General features: G+C 42.2%; 2 protein-coding genes across 4 annotated transcripts in view; one reads left to right on the forward strand and one right to left on the reverse strand.

Moving 5' to 3' along the window:
• Nucleotides 1-13,407, reverse strand: part of LOC308285761 (dual specificity testis-specific protein kinase 2-like) — a 51,623-nt gene extending 38,216 nt beyond the window's left edge. For 2 of the 3 annotated variants that reach the window (XM_080726624.1, XM_080726622.1), the window contains exons 1-3: nucleotides 13,021-13,407; nucleotides 6,169-6,786; nucleotides 5,279-5,401 (exon numbers count right to left, since the gene is read on the reverse strand). In XM_080726624.1, the coding sequence (XP_080582750.1) occupies nucleotides 5,279-5,401; nucleotides 6,169-6,294 (249 nt within the window). In that variant the 5' untranslated portion in view covers nucleotides 6,295-6,786; nucleotides 13,021-13,407. Of the gene's footprint in view, nucleotides 1-5,278; nucleotides 5,402-6,168; nucleotides 6,787-12,019; nucleotides 12,157-13,020 lie in introns of all 3 variants that reach the window. The other variant, XM_080726623.1, reaches the window with a different exon arrangement.
• A 561-nt stretch (nucleotides 13,408-13,968) lies between these two features.
• Nucleotides 13,969-15,560, forward strand: tmem53 (transmembrane protein 53). The gene is made up of 3 exons (XM_080726118.1): nucleotides 13,969-14,115; nucleotides 14,332-14,435; nucleotides 14,540-15,560. Exons 1-3 carry the CDS (start codon nucleotides 14,061-14,063, stop codon nucleotides 15,239-15,241), a joined length of 861 nt encoding a protein of 286 aa, XP_080582244.1. The 5' UTR covers nucleotides 13,969-14,060; the 3' UTR covers nucleotides 15,242-15,560.
• Nucleotides 15,561-16,041: the final 481 nt, after the last annotated feature.

Consider the following 16,041-nt stretch of genomic DNA (forward strand, 5'->3'; position numbering starts at 1 on the left):
TGAAGTTCCTCATGCTGAAATACAGCTGAGACATGCACTGTGGTGCAAAGTTTGACTGGTGGTTACAGCACCTGAGGTGCAAAGAGGAAACCAGAACACAGCTACTGAGAAGCAGTGGGGTCCCAGGGCACTGGCCCTGTAGCACCCACTGCTCCTAAAGAAGCTAGGATGGCTTAAATGCAGAGGACAAGTTTCACATATCATGTGCAAATGTACCGTGACAAAAAGATGCCCCAAAGGAGTGCAGTCCACATTATCATTAATTCATATTAATTACATTTCTGCTCCATGTATACTGTTTATCTGTCCCTCTGTGTGTTCTTGCTCTTTGAGCTTTTGTCCCTCAGAGTTGTACAGGTACTGTATATATAGGTGAAGCCCTGCAGTATAATGACATCACTGCCTTGGTGGTGGGGAGTGTCATATGAGCCTGTTCCATCTGGCGTTTTCCTATTCTCTGTATGTTTCTATGGACCATAACATACAGGCATCATTACGGTCGATGGGGCTCTGGGCATGGGTGACGACTGACATACAGTATGAGGCATAAGTTGATTGGATGCAGATAATGCTGTCAGGAATGAAAGTCATAGCAAACATCATTTTTTGTTTAGCAATCTTCAACGGCTCACACACATTGTTGCTGCTGCACTGCTGAACACAGAGTACTGTACATGTTGATGTTTTTGTTTGACATCAACAATGTCAGGATAAAGAAGAGGAAATGGAAAAGGGAAGTTGAAGTTTGTGTTTTGATATAACATTAGAGAAGTTATTGGATCTGCAAAGACCACAGGATCTTTTGTTGTGAATGATTCAAACACATGCATGCACAGTCGCACACCCACCAGCTCTTTTATCTGCTCAAGTTCAAGTGAGGGGGCTTCACTATAACAGCTAACAGCCCTCACTGCGGGACAGGAGAGACAACAGATGGCAGCTCCGCTTTAGCATCCCCCCCCCCCCACTCATCATTCTCTATTCACCTCCCCCAACCCCATCTCTCTCTTCATCCCTCCGTGACCCCCTCCCAGCCTCTCTCATCCTGTGGCGAGCCCTCTACACGCACACACCTCCCAATCCCCCCATCTTGTCCTACTGTGTCTCTCCCTTTCATCTCTCTCTATCCGCTCAAAGCCTCCCCTCTCTCCCTGACTGAACCCGTCTCCTCTCTTCTCCATACTCTGCTTTCTCTCTCACATAATGAAGCACCTCTCTGTTCTCCTGTCCTAAACACCACCACTATCCGTTGTCTCTCTCTCTCTCTCTCTTCCCCGTTCTCTCCTTTCTCCACATCTCCACTTGTTCTCCACCTCTAACAACTCTGGTCCATCCCCTGGCTCAACTCACTTCTGCTCTCTTTCATCCCTTTATCAATACCTCCCTCTGCTTTCCTTCTAAGCATCGATTCTTTCTATTCGTTCCCCTCCCACTTGCTCGCCTTCATTTGCACCGCATCCTCGACTCTCTCTTTTACTCCCACGTCTCTCTCCACCATTCTCTAAGGATGGAGAAAGAGTGTTATACAGACAGCAACAAATGAACATCAAAGACCCATTTGGCTGTCCCAGCGTGAGTCCACCTACAATCTGCTGAGATATCATCGCTGTCGAACAGAAACATACATTTCATATTTGTGGTTTGTTATGTTTTTACATAAACTTTGTTTAGGAGCACCGATGGCTTAGTGGTTAAGGGCGAATAGCACGAGCCTGACGGTGAGTTGCAGGTTCGATTCCCGAGCCCAACGGCCTTTGCCGTGTGTCACTCCTCATCTTCCTCTCCCCGTTTCCTGTCACTCTCCACTATACTATGATACTAAATGATACCAGTTTTAAAGCTTAACTAAATAATAATCAACTTTAATCCATTGGAACAGATTTTTTTTTCCCATTTCCTGAACAGGAATGGACATGCCAGGTTTCCTTTCCACCAGACAGCGACAATATTATCATCCACCACAGTTCCCCTCTCAAAACACCAGCACCAGCAAAATGCAACTGATATACAGCAAGCATTTATAATATCTACATACATTTGCTCCTATATTATATTATTTACCTCAGTCCATTTAAATACAGTTTGCCAGGTGCTTGGCAAGAAGACTCATAATGTAAAAAGAATAGTCCTTTTGATAGGCACGGACATACACAGACGTTTTTTGACGTCAAGCCTTTCTCAGCATGATCACACAATGCGTTCCTTTCTTCTTTTTTCCTTTTCTTCTCTTCCCTATTCTAACTTTTTCTGTAACCACAAAATGTTATACCTTGCACAGAAATGAATTTCACCCAATAGGCCTATAGATTATTCTTATTATGGTCCTATGCACTTGTACAAGTAAAAGACTTAACATTTACTGAATGTGACCATTACCAAAACTACCTTCTTCCGTTTCCTTAATATTGCCCGCCTCTGAACCAAACTGACATTTACTGCTGCAGAAACACTCATTCATGCTTTTACTAAATCCGTGCTTGATTATGGTAACAGTCTCCTTCATGGCACCACCAGCAGTCCTCAGTTAAGTACAGTATGAGGCTATGAGCTAAAATCTGCTGCCCGCCTACTCACCAGTACGCACTTCAGAGTTAAAATCCCTCAGGTCCGGTGATGCAAACCTAGAGCAACCCGCAAGAAACAAGCGAGCGCCTAACCTGAGGTGACAGGGCCTTCTCAGTTGCCACCCCCTCTCTGTGAAACCAACTTCCAACCCACATCAATGCTGCCCCCATCGTCTCCCTCAAGCCGCCCTCAAAACCCACTACTTCAGACTTGCTTTCCCCAGCTAATCCGCCCGTCATCCTTATTTCTGTTGTTTTACAGTTCAATTTGTTTGTGATTTCAAATTCTTTTATGATTATTTTAGACACTATTTCTCATTCATTTTGCTATTAATGATGTTTTTATTCAATCAAATGCACCCGATGAAGAACAATAGTGAACTGTGTCGTACAATAAAGCAATGAAGAATTAAAGTAAGTGGGTCTATAATGCTTTTTTCTTTTCGTCCCCTCCTATGAAGTCAAGGAAGGTTTTGCTCTTTATATTTTTGTATTTGATCTGTTTATGTACACATTGTTTTGTGTCCCAAAAACACTATGAATATGATGTATGATTATAGTGAAACATGACATCAGCATACTTGTCATTTTATGGGAGATCTGAGGTTAGGAGCACTCAGACTAAGTAACTTGCCTACAAATTGACACATTGTGTGCAAGATAAAGGAAAATTATACTACATAAAAATGGAATAAAACCTGCAGTCTATTTTGTTCACAGCAAAAGTAATTATATATATTGCACTTTATTTTTCCAAATACGTATATATAGCATACAGTGGGGCTATGTTTGCAGTGTTATTAAGCATGCATGACTATGAACTTTGCATGTTCAGCTAAAACAAGCAAGCACTTGTGGCCACAAACACAGCCTACAGTAGATATAGCTGAGACATCACAGTAGGACTTGCATTACAGCCAGTTTCATTTTACAATAGTTCTATGGGCTGTATAGGATGGTGCCTGTACTATATTTCTATACAAACCTTATACTTCTCTGTACAGATGCAGCACTTGTTTTACTAGAAATAAGCCTGCATTTAGTTTTTTGGACAGCAATGTTACTTTTTCATCTGCTCTGAAGAGTTGCTGCATTGTGTATGCTACCTGACAAAGTATACACAGTCAGCAGTGCTGAACACAATACTTGACAGGATATTTGCAAAACAGAGGTTTATAGGAAATAGCTTGACCTATGACGAAGAGATTTCTAGTTATAAACAGCCAAAGATGTAAAAGTGAACATTTACCCTAAATAAGAGTGGAAGTGGAATTATGTAAACTTATTGACTGGCCCTCATGAAAAAGGCTAAAAGACGATGTTAACAGATGCTAGTTGATGAGAATCCATGAATGTCTAAAGATTCACATCATCTCTGTACACCTCAAAGACACACACATTCGAATGCCCTCATCAAGCACATCCAAGATGATTTTGAACTCGAGATTAACCTCGCTGACCTAGATAGTGCCTCCCACAAACTCTATTGGACCTATATATAAGCTAATTAGTCTTTTCCCGTTAGACTTGTGCATGAGAGCACAGACAGCCCATCCCCCACCATTCAAGTCAGCTTCATTCTTGTCTTAACCCCTTACACACAATACTGAATGAAGGGGTCTGTCTCAGACACATACATACATATACAAGCCTCTTAACTTTCTACGCAGCAGTCACAATAAGCCCACTGAAAAGATATACAATCATTAGTCAAAGCGAGTTGGATTCATTTCACACAGAGAAATGCAAAGAAGGGTCTAACCACTGACCAATGTCCTGTCGTACTCTTCCAAAACAAACTGACCCCACTCAAATATTATGTCTAGTATAGTACTGTATTAAAATAAGATGAGAGAAAGGTTAACCTCTTGCAACCTAGCGTATCCATTTTAGGCGAAAATTCGTTAAAATAGTCAAATGCTACTGTACCAATCAACACATTGCATTGCGACATGTTGTTTGTGAGCTTATAGATCAGCTATTTTTGCAAATCATCATATTACGAAGTATAGGGCTTAATTGTTAACTGAACTGAACATGTATGTGTGCGTGCGTGCATGCGTGCGTGTGTGTATGGCTGTGCATGTGTGTCATCCAGAAGCCCCGAGGGAGAGAGGGCTAAAGTAACAGGGTTAACAGACACCCTTTATAAACTGCTCGCTTTGATGTGAGTGTGGTCTAACTTGACCTGAAGTATCAGTGTCAGGTTAAAACTTGCGAGCACAGACCCTCGCTTAGCTCCGGCTCAATCACTGTCTACGGTCCACCAGGCACATCAGCATGAGATGTTAAACCCAAAGTTGTAAAATCTTATTAATAAAGTCAAAATAGCATTGATAATTCTATAACGTCATGGTCTTACACAAGCACTTTCTTCTAGCTTCATGTTTCCACACTCCACAGTAGCATGACGTAGATCACACAACAGGGACAATCAATCAATCAATGAGGATAGGTTAAAAAGTCTATGTTATGACAGCCTGTTTGAACAATTACAAAACACCCTGGGTTGACGGGGGCTAGATGGGCGATCGATAAGACGCTAGGGTACATCGACCATATTCACATGGCGACAGCTTTGCACCTACGTCATACCCGCAGAGGTGGGAAACTCCACACTGTCCGGGTGGATGTACAGAACATCTGATCACATGGGATAGACAAGAGGACGAGAGGGAAACAATGGATTGAAGTGAAAGCCGACCCAAACCCACCTTATAGACCTCGGAGAAGAATCCAGAGCCGATCCACTCACATGTGAAGTCGTCGAGGCGTGTCAGGCAGGAGAAGGCACTGATGAGGGCTCTGTAGGAAGAGGAGGACGGACACCTGCCCACCTGTCAGGATGGACATCTAGTTAGACCTGAGGCCGATTCGACAATTGCCTTCTAAATCAATAGTCCTCCCACTTTCAAAAAGCATCAGATGTACATGCTCACAGTGCGCCACAAAGTTGATGCACTGTGAGCTTGAATATCTGCTATTTTTAATAGCCAACTCTAAAATGTAAAATGACACAGATGCTTTCCCAGAGTTTTTCGACACCACAGGGATGTTTGGATACCAATGACATTAGGCTTGACATTCGCATTCACATCTTAGAAATAAATGAGTAAACTAGTGCTTCATAATCGATAAATCCGTCAAGATTATTTGATTAATCAATGCGAATGATTTACACAATAAAGTGATGGCAAAATAAGGTGATAAAGCATGATGGTAAATGCTCATCACATTACCTCAGACATGTTAGTGTTAGTATCATGTGTTTACCCAGCAGTTTATTTAATTTTTATTATATGGCAGGCACAAAGACACACACATTTTGTTAAAGTTGTAAAATGCACAGAATTGTTCTAATGATACTGATTATTTGATTAATACAATATCGATGAAACGATTAATGAATTACCCGCTTCCTAGAGTAGAGAAACGAATAATCAAGCCGTTAATGTAATACATTATGTAATACATTTTAAACTGGGCCAGTCTCCTTTTAGTCGACAAACACTGGTTGTGTTAATCTTATATTATGTACAGTATGTATTTCACAGGTCAAATCCAGGCAGTTTATGATGAGTAATAGCAAATACATAGAGCAGACCTGTGACGGTGGGGCCACACCCATCTCTCCTGCCACTCCCCCCACGATGCCATCTCGGTCATCAGAGAAGCGGTCTGGTCGCATGCTGGGGAACCCAGCGATGGAGTTGCGTTTGTTCCGCTCCATGGCTTACAGTAGATGCTGGTGGAACCAGTGATGGTGGCTTATTTCTCTACTGGTGTATCCCCATTAGTTAGTTGGTAGAAACTAGTCATTAGTTACTACCAAAAGGTGGAAGCTTCTCTTCCTTGGAATCATAAATTGAGCAGAGCAAGTAGCAGAGCAGCAGAGCTCTGCCTCTCCAGGTTTGGGTTCTTATACCCAAGGCAGTCAGAGGTGATGAGGCCCATAGACCAGTGAGTGTTCAACTATAGCAACTATGCACCCAAAAGGGACTGTGGGGCTGTTTCTGGTGGGTCCCCACATCACAAGAGTAACAGACCGTTTTAATTACCCGTGGTCCAAGGGGGTGACATTAACTTTCCTCACCAGCGTACTAAATGCAAAACATTCCTGCCCTATGTGTTGTGTTAAAACTGTGAGTAGAATTAAACTCCAATTTAAGACCATCTGGGATCAAGAAGCCTTTGGCAAGCCCAGTTTTTTGCCATGGGAGATCTAGAGGAAAAAAGAGAAGACATGAGTCATGTTATTTTATTATAGGAGGTCAAGTTTTACTTAGTATGTTTCTGTCTATGTGGGAGTGTACAAAATAATCAATTCTGTGCTTTTTGTGGTCCAATATTGACAATAACAAGTCTATTTCTGCCACTTAAGGTCAAATATCTAAACATTGGTCTCTGTGGATTCTACTCCTTTTCCAGAGATGGGGTAGATGCACACAATGTTGACTAATGATCAACACATTTACCAACACGTTTGACAAATCAACAAGACTAGTTCAGGAAATGCATAAACACAGGTGTTTGACTTTCTTATTATTTATGACCTGATCTCATGATCACTGTTTGTTCTGCTGTCAGGACTGGTAAACTAGAAGTTGAGTCGTTCTTTTAAACATTTATCAACTGATTCCATGCAAATGCGTTTATCTTGCCAGTGCCAAACATTAACTAGTGAAAGGAATTTCCTGCCTGACTATACAGCTGATGTTATTATGCTTATTCGAAAAGGCTGAGTGAGAGAGAGCACAAGGTATGTTCTACGTTATAAAAGCTTGATTTGAATGAATTTGCCCAGAAAGATATTAAATGCCTGCCCTGAACAGCACTGGCTTTGGGAGAGTGAAGATATATGATGCGGTTCTGTGTTGAGTTTATCCTTAAAGCAAGACAAGGAGTGACTTAGTTACTGACATAGACAATTATAATCTGGCATAATTTCTGTCAAAAGAATAATAATGATAATATTAATTAAATTCTCATGACCTTTCTTAGAACCTTACTCAGATGACCGTGACCTTGACAGTTGTGATAACTTGGTGCTATCTTTGGTTGAATAAACCCTGGTGTGGCTTCAACTGATGTTAGGACAGCTAAGCCTGAGCCCCAACTTGTTATTTTTTTTTTTTTTTTACAAGACAGGCCCATATGTAATGGCTTTAATAGGGGCAGATTGTCCAATTATAGGAGATTAGCCAAGAAATAGCCAAAGTCTTGGTCTGCTGCCATCCAAAACAAGATCAGCAGGGTACAAAGTGGACAGGGAAGGAGTCCTGTGGCTAAGGGTCTTCTTTTTTTCTTACATTAATAAACAATCTGGATTTCTGTTTTTAAGAAATAATCTTAAAATGCCCCCCCCCCCCCCTTCCTTTGGTATTGTACTTCCTGAGATGCTCCTGAGGTAGCAGCATAATAAGACTTTGGTTGAGAATGTATAGCTGAAGGGAGAGGAATGACCTCACTCTCATTCTGAGCTAAACTTTCCAAGTGTCTGTTCACCCAGCACCAAGACAACCCCTCAATAGAACTAGCAGCCTGGTGTAGGACCGAGCTGAAGATTGCGCCTTGATGTTGTTTTCAGCCCCATAGGAGCTTTTTGAAGTACCAATTATAAGATTGCAGACTTGATTGAGATTTTCACAACATTCACATAGCCCCTAGCAAAAATAAATATCCATTCTGCACACTATAATACTCTACAGTCGACATAGTAATGGTACTTTAAATGTCTTATATATTATTATTATTCATTCTCTTTTTTTTTTTTTTTTTACAAAAAATAATTTCAATAAAATCAGTAGGCTCATCTGAGGGCACCAAACTCCAATTCTGGATAGGGTGGTTAGCTACTGGCCAAAATGATAGGTTTAGCCAAAAACCCAAACTCCACCCTATAAACTAAAGACATGTTAATTGTTAACCCCTGTGATTTTTAGCCAGTTCAGTCAATAGTTGTTAGAAGAACAAGTCTCTCCAAGTAGGCCTCACATTAGGGCCTAATATACAGTATTCTGCTTCAGGATGCTCCACCTAATGCCCAAATAATAAATTAATAATGCTGTAACTCACCAAATAGGCTATGATAGGCTATTAAAATAACATGTGCACACAATGCATGCATGCACAGACACCAGCAAGCCACACTGTTAGTGTTACCCTTCAGTTCTGATCCGGAGGTGATCAGTCTCCCATTGTAACACAGATCTAGATAGTAGTCATAGTCAGGAAATATGTTTCCGGTGATGCAAAGACAAAGCAGAAAGGATAAGAGACAACATTAATAATAAAGTGAGCACATCAAGTAACAGAAGAGGCAGAACCGACATCCCAGCACAAGTGGTTAGAGATGGGGGTTGGAATGGAGAGAGTAGGGTGGGATGGTCCCATAATGACAGATTGCAAACAGTACATTTGACATGACAAGTGTAAGAGGGGTATTTAGACAGTCCGACTTGGCCTTATTCTGCCACTATTACATCACATACACTAAACCCCTCTACCAGAGTTGGACAACGTATGAGATCATCCTCTCGGTCCCAGCTACATCCTTAAAAGGATTTTCATCATCGTCCTCTTACTCTTTTTTTCCCCTCTGCACCGACGCATCATTCTATGCCTTTTTAAAAGAGTCTGACAGTAATAAAAAAACTCCCTCTGCCAAGAAAAATGTAGGCTACGAGTACCAGGCCTGAGCTTTCCTATCTGATTTCAGTTGAGTTTTTCCATCTGAGTCCAGAGAGCAAGCATGCATGCACGACGTTTCATCTCATTGTCACAGTCTTGGGGTGAAAGAGAACAAGTGCTGCCTAGTCGACTCGTAATATATAAATTCTTACTTCCTTCAATTCAAATGTCAAAGCGCCAAAACAATAAAGGACGAATGCTTTATCCACACACCCACATTAGTGGCCAACAGAGGCCTCTCGGACACAAACAGGCAAAGACTGAACACTGAACGAAACACAAACTTCCCACGCTTACATTTCAGCCTTGCCATTCTGACCCACTGAAGTAGGCAACTGAAAATCACAAAGCTAGTCCTGTGTTCTTCTGCAGCCACTGCAGATGGGAGATGGTCTCTGTAAGGATTTACCTTACCTCACCTATAGCAGGGGTTTTCAAAGTGGGTGACGGGGCACCCTGGGGTGCCGCGACAGCAGTCCAGGGGTGCCGCGAGATCATTTGATAATATTTGGAATTTATTTGGACATTTAAAGAATTATCAGCAATTATCATTTTAACTTGAAGTACAAAGTTATTTTCAGTCAGTTCTAACCAAAATGGCTATTATCTCAACGTTTTCCTCGCAACATAATTAGGGATGGACATCGGTATCGGCCAATATAAAAAATCGGCAGGTATCATATAAAACCGGCCGAATCGGTGACCGGCAGGTCACTGACATAAATATCGGTTTTATGCCAATTGTGTCTATGGCACTGCACAGCATGATGCTCTGGTCCTGTGACTAAAGTAAACAGCCAGTAGCAGCCAGTCTACTTGGTGGCAGCCTACAGAATACAGATGGTGCTGGTTACCTTTGCAATGTAAGGATATATTCCATAATCCTGTGTCAATGTCGTCTCCAAAAAGGAGAAAAAAAGCATGTGTCACCTGCTTTCCTCCTGCCTAGTCCAGATGGTCATATTAGACTGGATATTGTCTGTGATTTTTCTAGTTCTTAGCTAAAGAAATCTGTATCGGAAAAATCGGTTTTGGCAGGTCAGACCTTCATAAAACCGGCGGATCGGTATCGGCCAAGAATTTTGCAATCGGTCCATCTCTAAACATAATCACTAAAATATCGTCACTGTCGGGCAGAAACCTCGACCGTCGCACAAAACTAGTGAAAACAGCCGATCTACAAGCACACAACGCCTCGCGATAAAGTACATTTTATAGATGATAAATACAAAACTAACGGTTTTGGACATATAAGGTTTCCACCTGACAACGACAATATGCAATGATGTCATTACGTGCGCATCCCGCATCAAAAACTCATACAAGTCGCCCAGGGACTCATTCATGTCATGGTCCTGGGGTCCCAGGGATGCGCCTCCATTGGTGTCCATGTTAAAATAACATGATATAAATATAATTAAATGGGTGTCTGTAGCCTAGTGTATTTAGAAATCCTAGTTCTAATTTCAAACATTAGCCAAATTGTAAAATAAATATAAGAAATAGGCAAACATTTTGAAAATAGCCGATCTACAAGCTCACAGCGCTCGAAAACATTGTATTGAGGACTCATAAAACTTTTCTGGGACCCATTTGAATGACCACCTGTGGGTCCCGGGACCCATTACATTGAAAACCTAGTAACATCACTGAATATGCTATAAATATAAGGTGCTGGGAGTGAAAATTATAATGTAGGAGTGCCTCGGATTAAAAAAAGATATTTATGGGGTGCCCTGAGACAAAAAGGTTTGGGAACCCCTGACCTATAGGGTGGCCAACCTGTTTCTTACTAAACCCACTGTGGAAAATGTTATAAATTGTGACAATTGTGACAATACCAAAGAGGGCATGACCCAGGCCAGTATAATTGATAAGTAGTGAATAAATAAATATCCTGTCATTAATATAGACCCAATTATCAGAAATTGGCATAACAGTGCAGTAAAATCACCAACACCAAAATGTATATTATCTGATTAATATCTGATGGCTGATTTAGGCCTATTATTTCCAATATGTATTTCATTCTAAACACATAATAATAATCAGTAGATAGTGTTATTTTTGAACAATTAAACATAATTCACTAGATAAATTATGAGAAGAAAAATAAGAATTAACTATTTAACATGAGATTTTGGTGATGACATGCCTTAAAGGGCTAATATGGTAGATATATGTGCAGAATTGTTCAGCTCTCAGAATCCAATAGAATATCTCCATAAGGCCTACAGCACTCACCACTTATTTTTGTTTCCCACTGCTGCCCAGTGCCCACACAAATGCGACTGCATGAATTCAAGTCACCACACTAAAAGGAATTGTAAACGGGGCAGACTTTTCTTGGTCTGTAAAATGTGGCCTTGTGTTATTCAAAAATCAAACCTCGTTCGAAGTGGAGCTGTGAATTTGAGCAGTTCCAGATCTATGCTTTTGATTCTATGTGTTTTAGATCTATGAATTCTAAGTGTTCTATATATAAATTCTATGTGTTCTAGATCTATAAATTGTGTGTGTGTGTGTGTGTGTGTGTGTGTGTGTGTGTGTGTGTGTGTGTGTGTGTGTGTGTGTGTGTGTGTGTGTGTGAACTGTAAACTGTTCCTATGAGTGAGTGGTGAGTGTGCCTGGCCTGCACAAAACAGCGCCCCTCCTTTAACTAGTGTGTTGTGTGTGGCCACTCAAGGTATTGCCAGACTACGGACACGGCCAGCCAGCCAGCCACCCAGCCAGCCACCCACCCACCCACATACCCACGGACATACCTGTCTATTGGGAGCTTGTGTTCCACAGCTCCAAAAACAGATGGGCCATCCCAAAAGTAGCCTGAGGCCAAACGTTTCAGCAGTAGTTTGAAGGGGCCCTCACACCGTCCAGCTGTGCCCTACAACTGGATTATAGGCTAATAGAAAATGGCAATAGTAAATCAACCTCCAAAGTGAGTTTGATGATGGGTTGGGTTGTGCAAGGGAGTGTGTGCTATGACTGGCAAACAGAACACGAGACGATTATGTTTCACTACTTTCCATCCAATCTCCCACCATCATATGCCTATGGCAGAGATAGCCACCAGCTATCACAACAATGCCTGTTGAACGCACCAACAAGTCGAGTAGCCACAATCAACTGAAACTGATCAAGACACATTTGTAAACCGTTGATAATTTGCCACGACAGACAGTTTGTCTTGTCTCTAGAAGACTAAAGCTTAATCAGGGGAGGAGGAATGTTGGTAGGTGAAACGCCCTGATGAACACAGGGAAATGTTCATCAAATATGCAAGCTAGGTCACATTCATCCAAACTAAAATACCTGTCCTTTCTTATCTGACTGCGATCTATTGTGGTAAACTGCCAAGATACGTGAGCAGCGGCATACCTGTCATTCCTTAAGGATTTAAAATAATGACCTAGCAGAACTATGGGGTGGGAAAATGCCTCCCTCTCTGTGCACTTTGTATTATCATCATTACACAGGGCAGGCAAAAATAAATTTCATTGCATTTATGTCATTCACAGTGGTGGAAAAAGTACTCAAGTAAAGTGCAAATACCTAAATAGTACTAGTACAGTACTTGAGTAAATGCACTTATTTTACACCACTGGTAATTCATTGCTGTAGCTGTAGATAATGTCCCTAATAAGCACAGGTGAAGTGAGGGCACACAGCAAGAGAGAAATGTAAACAGTGTCTACAACAGCAGCACACACACGCAGTTAAATTAAGTTAAATGTTAACTGCACCCAAAAGTAAGTCGTAATATTACCTTATGTGTTCGCCATGAAGTCGACAGTTCAGCCAAAAGCCCCGTGCTGTTCCATTCCTGGCATATACAGCTGCATCTATCGAAGAATCGACGCTGAGCTGTGCTAACTTTGTTTGCAGTAGGGTTTGGTTGGTCTTTAGTTTGTCAACAAAAAGTCACGCTAACCACTGCTAGCGTTAGCGCGAATCAACCAACCCCCCCTTAAAACAAAATCACACGCACTTTACTCTCTGTAAAAGGCTGAATAATATATCCCAGGACAACACAGTCGGCGACGGAGTAAAGCACAAAGTTTCTATCTAGTAGTAATGGCCTCCCAACGAGCAAAAAACACTATTGTTTATTGTCCGCCTAAAGATCATATTTCAGCCGTTTGTTGCTGGTTTGACAGCTCTCTCTCTCTCTCTCTCTCTCTCTCTCCCTCATCCAGGCACCTCCTACTGTCTCCGCCTACATGATAAACCTATACTTCCGTAGTACGACGGTGTGTCGGTGTCGCAGGCCAAAACCATGGATCAAATACAATGGGTCAAACACGTCGTGTGTGTGTGTGTGTGTGTGTGTGTGTGTGTGTGTGTGTGTGTGTGTGTGTGCGTGTGCGTGCGTGCGTGCGTGCGTGCAAATACAATATTTGGTTTTGACCATAGACTGTAGAAAAGGTTTTGACATGATCAACCCACAGACTGCAGACTTCATAGGCGTCCCTCCGTTCAATTCTTTGGAAACTACGCCATCTAGTGGACATAGCAGTAGCCGCTGGACAGCAGCAGACAGCAGAGTTTGAAAGCACATTTCCGCCATCTAGTGGCCAGACGTAGGGATAGCCGCTCCATACAGACAGACAGACAGCAGCAGACAACCCAGAGCAACCGATGAACTGTATCGTATCGTTCAACAAGGGGGCAGGGCATCGCTCTCCAATTCATTAGGTAACCCAGCGTTACTAGACACTTGCACGTCAACGATCCCCATATCATTAATCTGACAATAGCCAGATGAGCTATACAACTGAGGAGTACAGCTGATATAATCGTGCAGAAATGGCAGATGATGAAATAGACTACAATATCGTGTTTCCTGACGTTGTGATCTCGGGTAAGCGTGTTGGTTTCGACATAGCTCTCCTAGCTAGGTTGCTAACGTTGTTTCTCTGAGCTATTATCACTGTATGCTTGTGTTACATAGCGATAACGGGCGCACATGAGCAGTAACATTAGTAGCACATTAGCCATGCAAGAAACAAGCATGAATCGTGGACTTGCTTGTATACCATTGTATGTACTGATTACTGCATGATATCTGTGCTTTCAGAGAGACATTGGCAGGGGACAAAGGAGCCAGTTGTCATCCTATTGGGATGGGCTGGTTGCAAAGACAAGCACCTCTCCAAGTACAGCTCCATCTACAATGAACAGGTTGGCAAAGAACAAGAAAAATTGCTTTTATTCCCCTGATTGTTTCTTCTTTTGTGCACCTTTTCCCCCCTTTTATCATTCTCATTGACTGTTTGTTTCCCTAGGGATGTGTCACGGTCTGCTATACAGCCCCCTTGAAGACAGTCTTCATCTCAGAGTCTTTTGGCTTCAAGGAGCTGAGCAGCACAGCCCTCAAACTGCTGGAAGTCCTCTATGACTACGAGGTGGAAAACAGCCCAATATTCTTCCACATATTCAGCAACGGTGGTTTCATGCTGTACCGTTACATCGTAGAGCTCCTGCACAGTGACAAACAGTTCAGCTCTCTGCAAGTGATCGGGGCCGTAGTGGATAGCGCCCCAGGAAGCGGGAACGTCCAGGGGGCCCTGCGCGCACTGAGGGCCACCCTAGGGCCTAAAATAAACCCAATTCTGAGGTACATTCTCCTAGGGCTTTTTGCCGTAACTGTTTTCTTGCTACGAGTGGTGCTGTACCCCATCACAAAATACATCCATAAGAACCACTATGATGCCCTGCGAGACAAGCCTCCCAGCTGGCCCCAGCTGTATCTCTACTCCAAAGCTGACCAGGTGATCCGGCACAGAGACGTGGAGCTCATGGTGGAGACCCTGACTCACAAAGGTGTCCCTGTGGACAGCTTTGACTTTGTTTCCACGGCACACGTTAGCCATTTGCGAGAGTTCCCAGAGCAGTACACTCTGAAGTGCCGCAATTTTTTGGTTGCCTGCATGAAGGACTCGGAAGGGCCAGAAATTAAAAAGAGACACCATGTTCAGAAAGAGTGATGTTCAGAAAGAGTGATGCTTTCCTGCTTTCCTCTTTTTTCGGTTTGGGAAGGAAAATGTCTTATGGGGGTCTTTTCCACCGGCAAAGAACTGGTTCCAGAACCAGTGCCGGTTCAACTTTCTTGGAACCTTGGTTCGTTCTTACGAACCGGCTTGCGTTTCCACCAGATTGAACCATGATTGAACCAGAGGAACCAAGGATTTTGTGGTTCCCATTCGGAACCAACTTTTACGGTTCGGAACCAACTCCGGTTCATCCCATAGGCGGGAGAAAGAACCAGAACCGGTTCTTTGCCAGTGGAAAAGGCCCCACAATGTAGTTTCAGTTAGTATGTATTTTACTGTCAGGTCTTGAATGTTGGTGTTATAATGATCTGTAAACTTTGGTGACACTGACAATTTAGTAGTTAAATGATCATGACAGGGTTTTTCCACCTGAAAGCACATCCTGGGCCGCTAGTTCTACAGAACTGACCTAGATTGTTTTTATTACTTTCAGACGTTTTCCTTTGATCTGGGTTTAATCTATGTCTGTGTAATAGACCTACAATTGTAACTTCTAAGGACTAGAAATGTGGTACAAAGTCTATCCTGCATTACTTGTATTTGCAGCACTACTGTCATGTAACAGATGTAAAGGCAACTAATTGTACACTGAGAAATGGAAACTTTAAACTCTTGAATGTTATGAATGAAGGTAAAATGTCATAAACCTGCGCTGAAATTAGTTAGTTTAGGTTAGGTTAGTTAGTAGAATCTAAAACGAAGCGACCTGCGTATTGAGTTGAAAATTACATATT

This window comes from Nannobrachium achirus (genome assembly GCF_963921795.1).
Source record: "Nannobrachium achirus genome assembly, chromosome: 5".
Lineage (NCBI taxonomy): Eukaryota > Metazoa > Chordata > Actinopteri > Myctophiformes > Myctophidae > Nannobrachium > Nannobrachium achirus.

What these genes read in the sequence shown, in the direction of transcription:
- tmem53 (XM_080726118.1), top strand. Translation starts at nt 14,061, where the DNA reads ATGGCAGATGATGAAATAGACTACAATATCGTGTTTCCTGACGTTGTG. An exon ending in TCCTGACGTTGTGATCTCGG is followed by an intron (nt 14,116 to 14,331) that starts GTAAGCGTGTTG and finishes CTGTGCTTTCAG; the next exon opens with AGAGACATTGGCAGGGGACA. An exon ending in GCTCCATCTACAATGAACAG is followed by an intron (nt 14,436 to 14,539) that starts GTTGGCAAAGAA and finishes TTGTTTCCCTAG; the next exon opens with GGATGTGTCACGGTCTGCTA.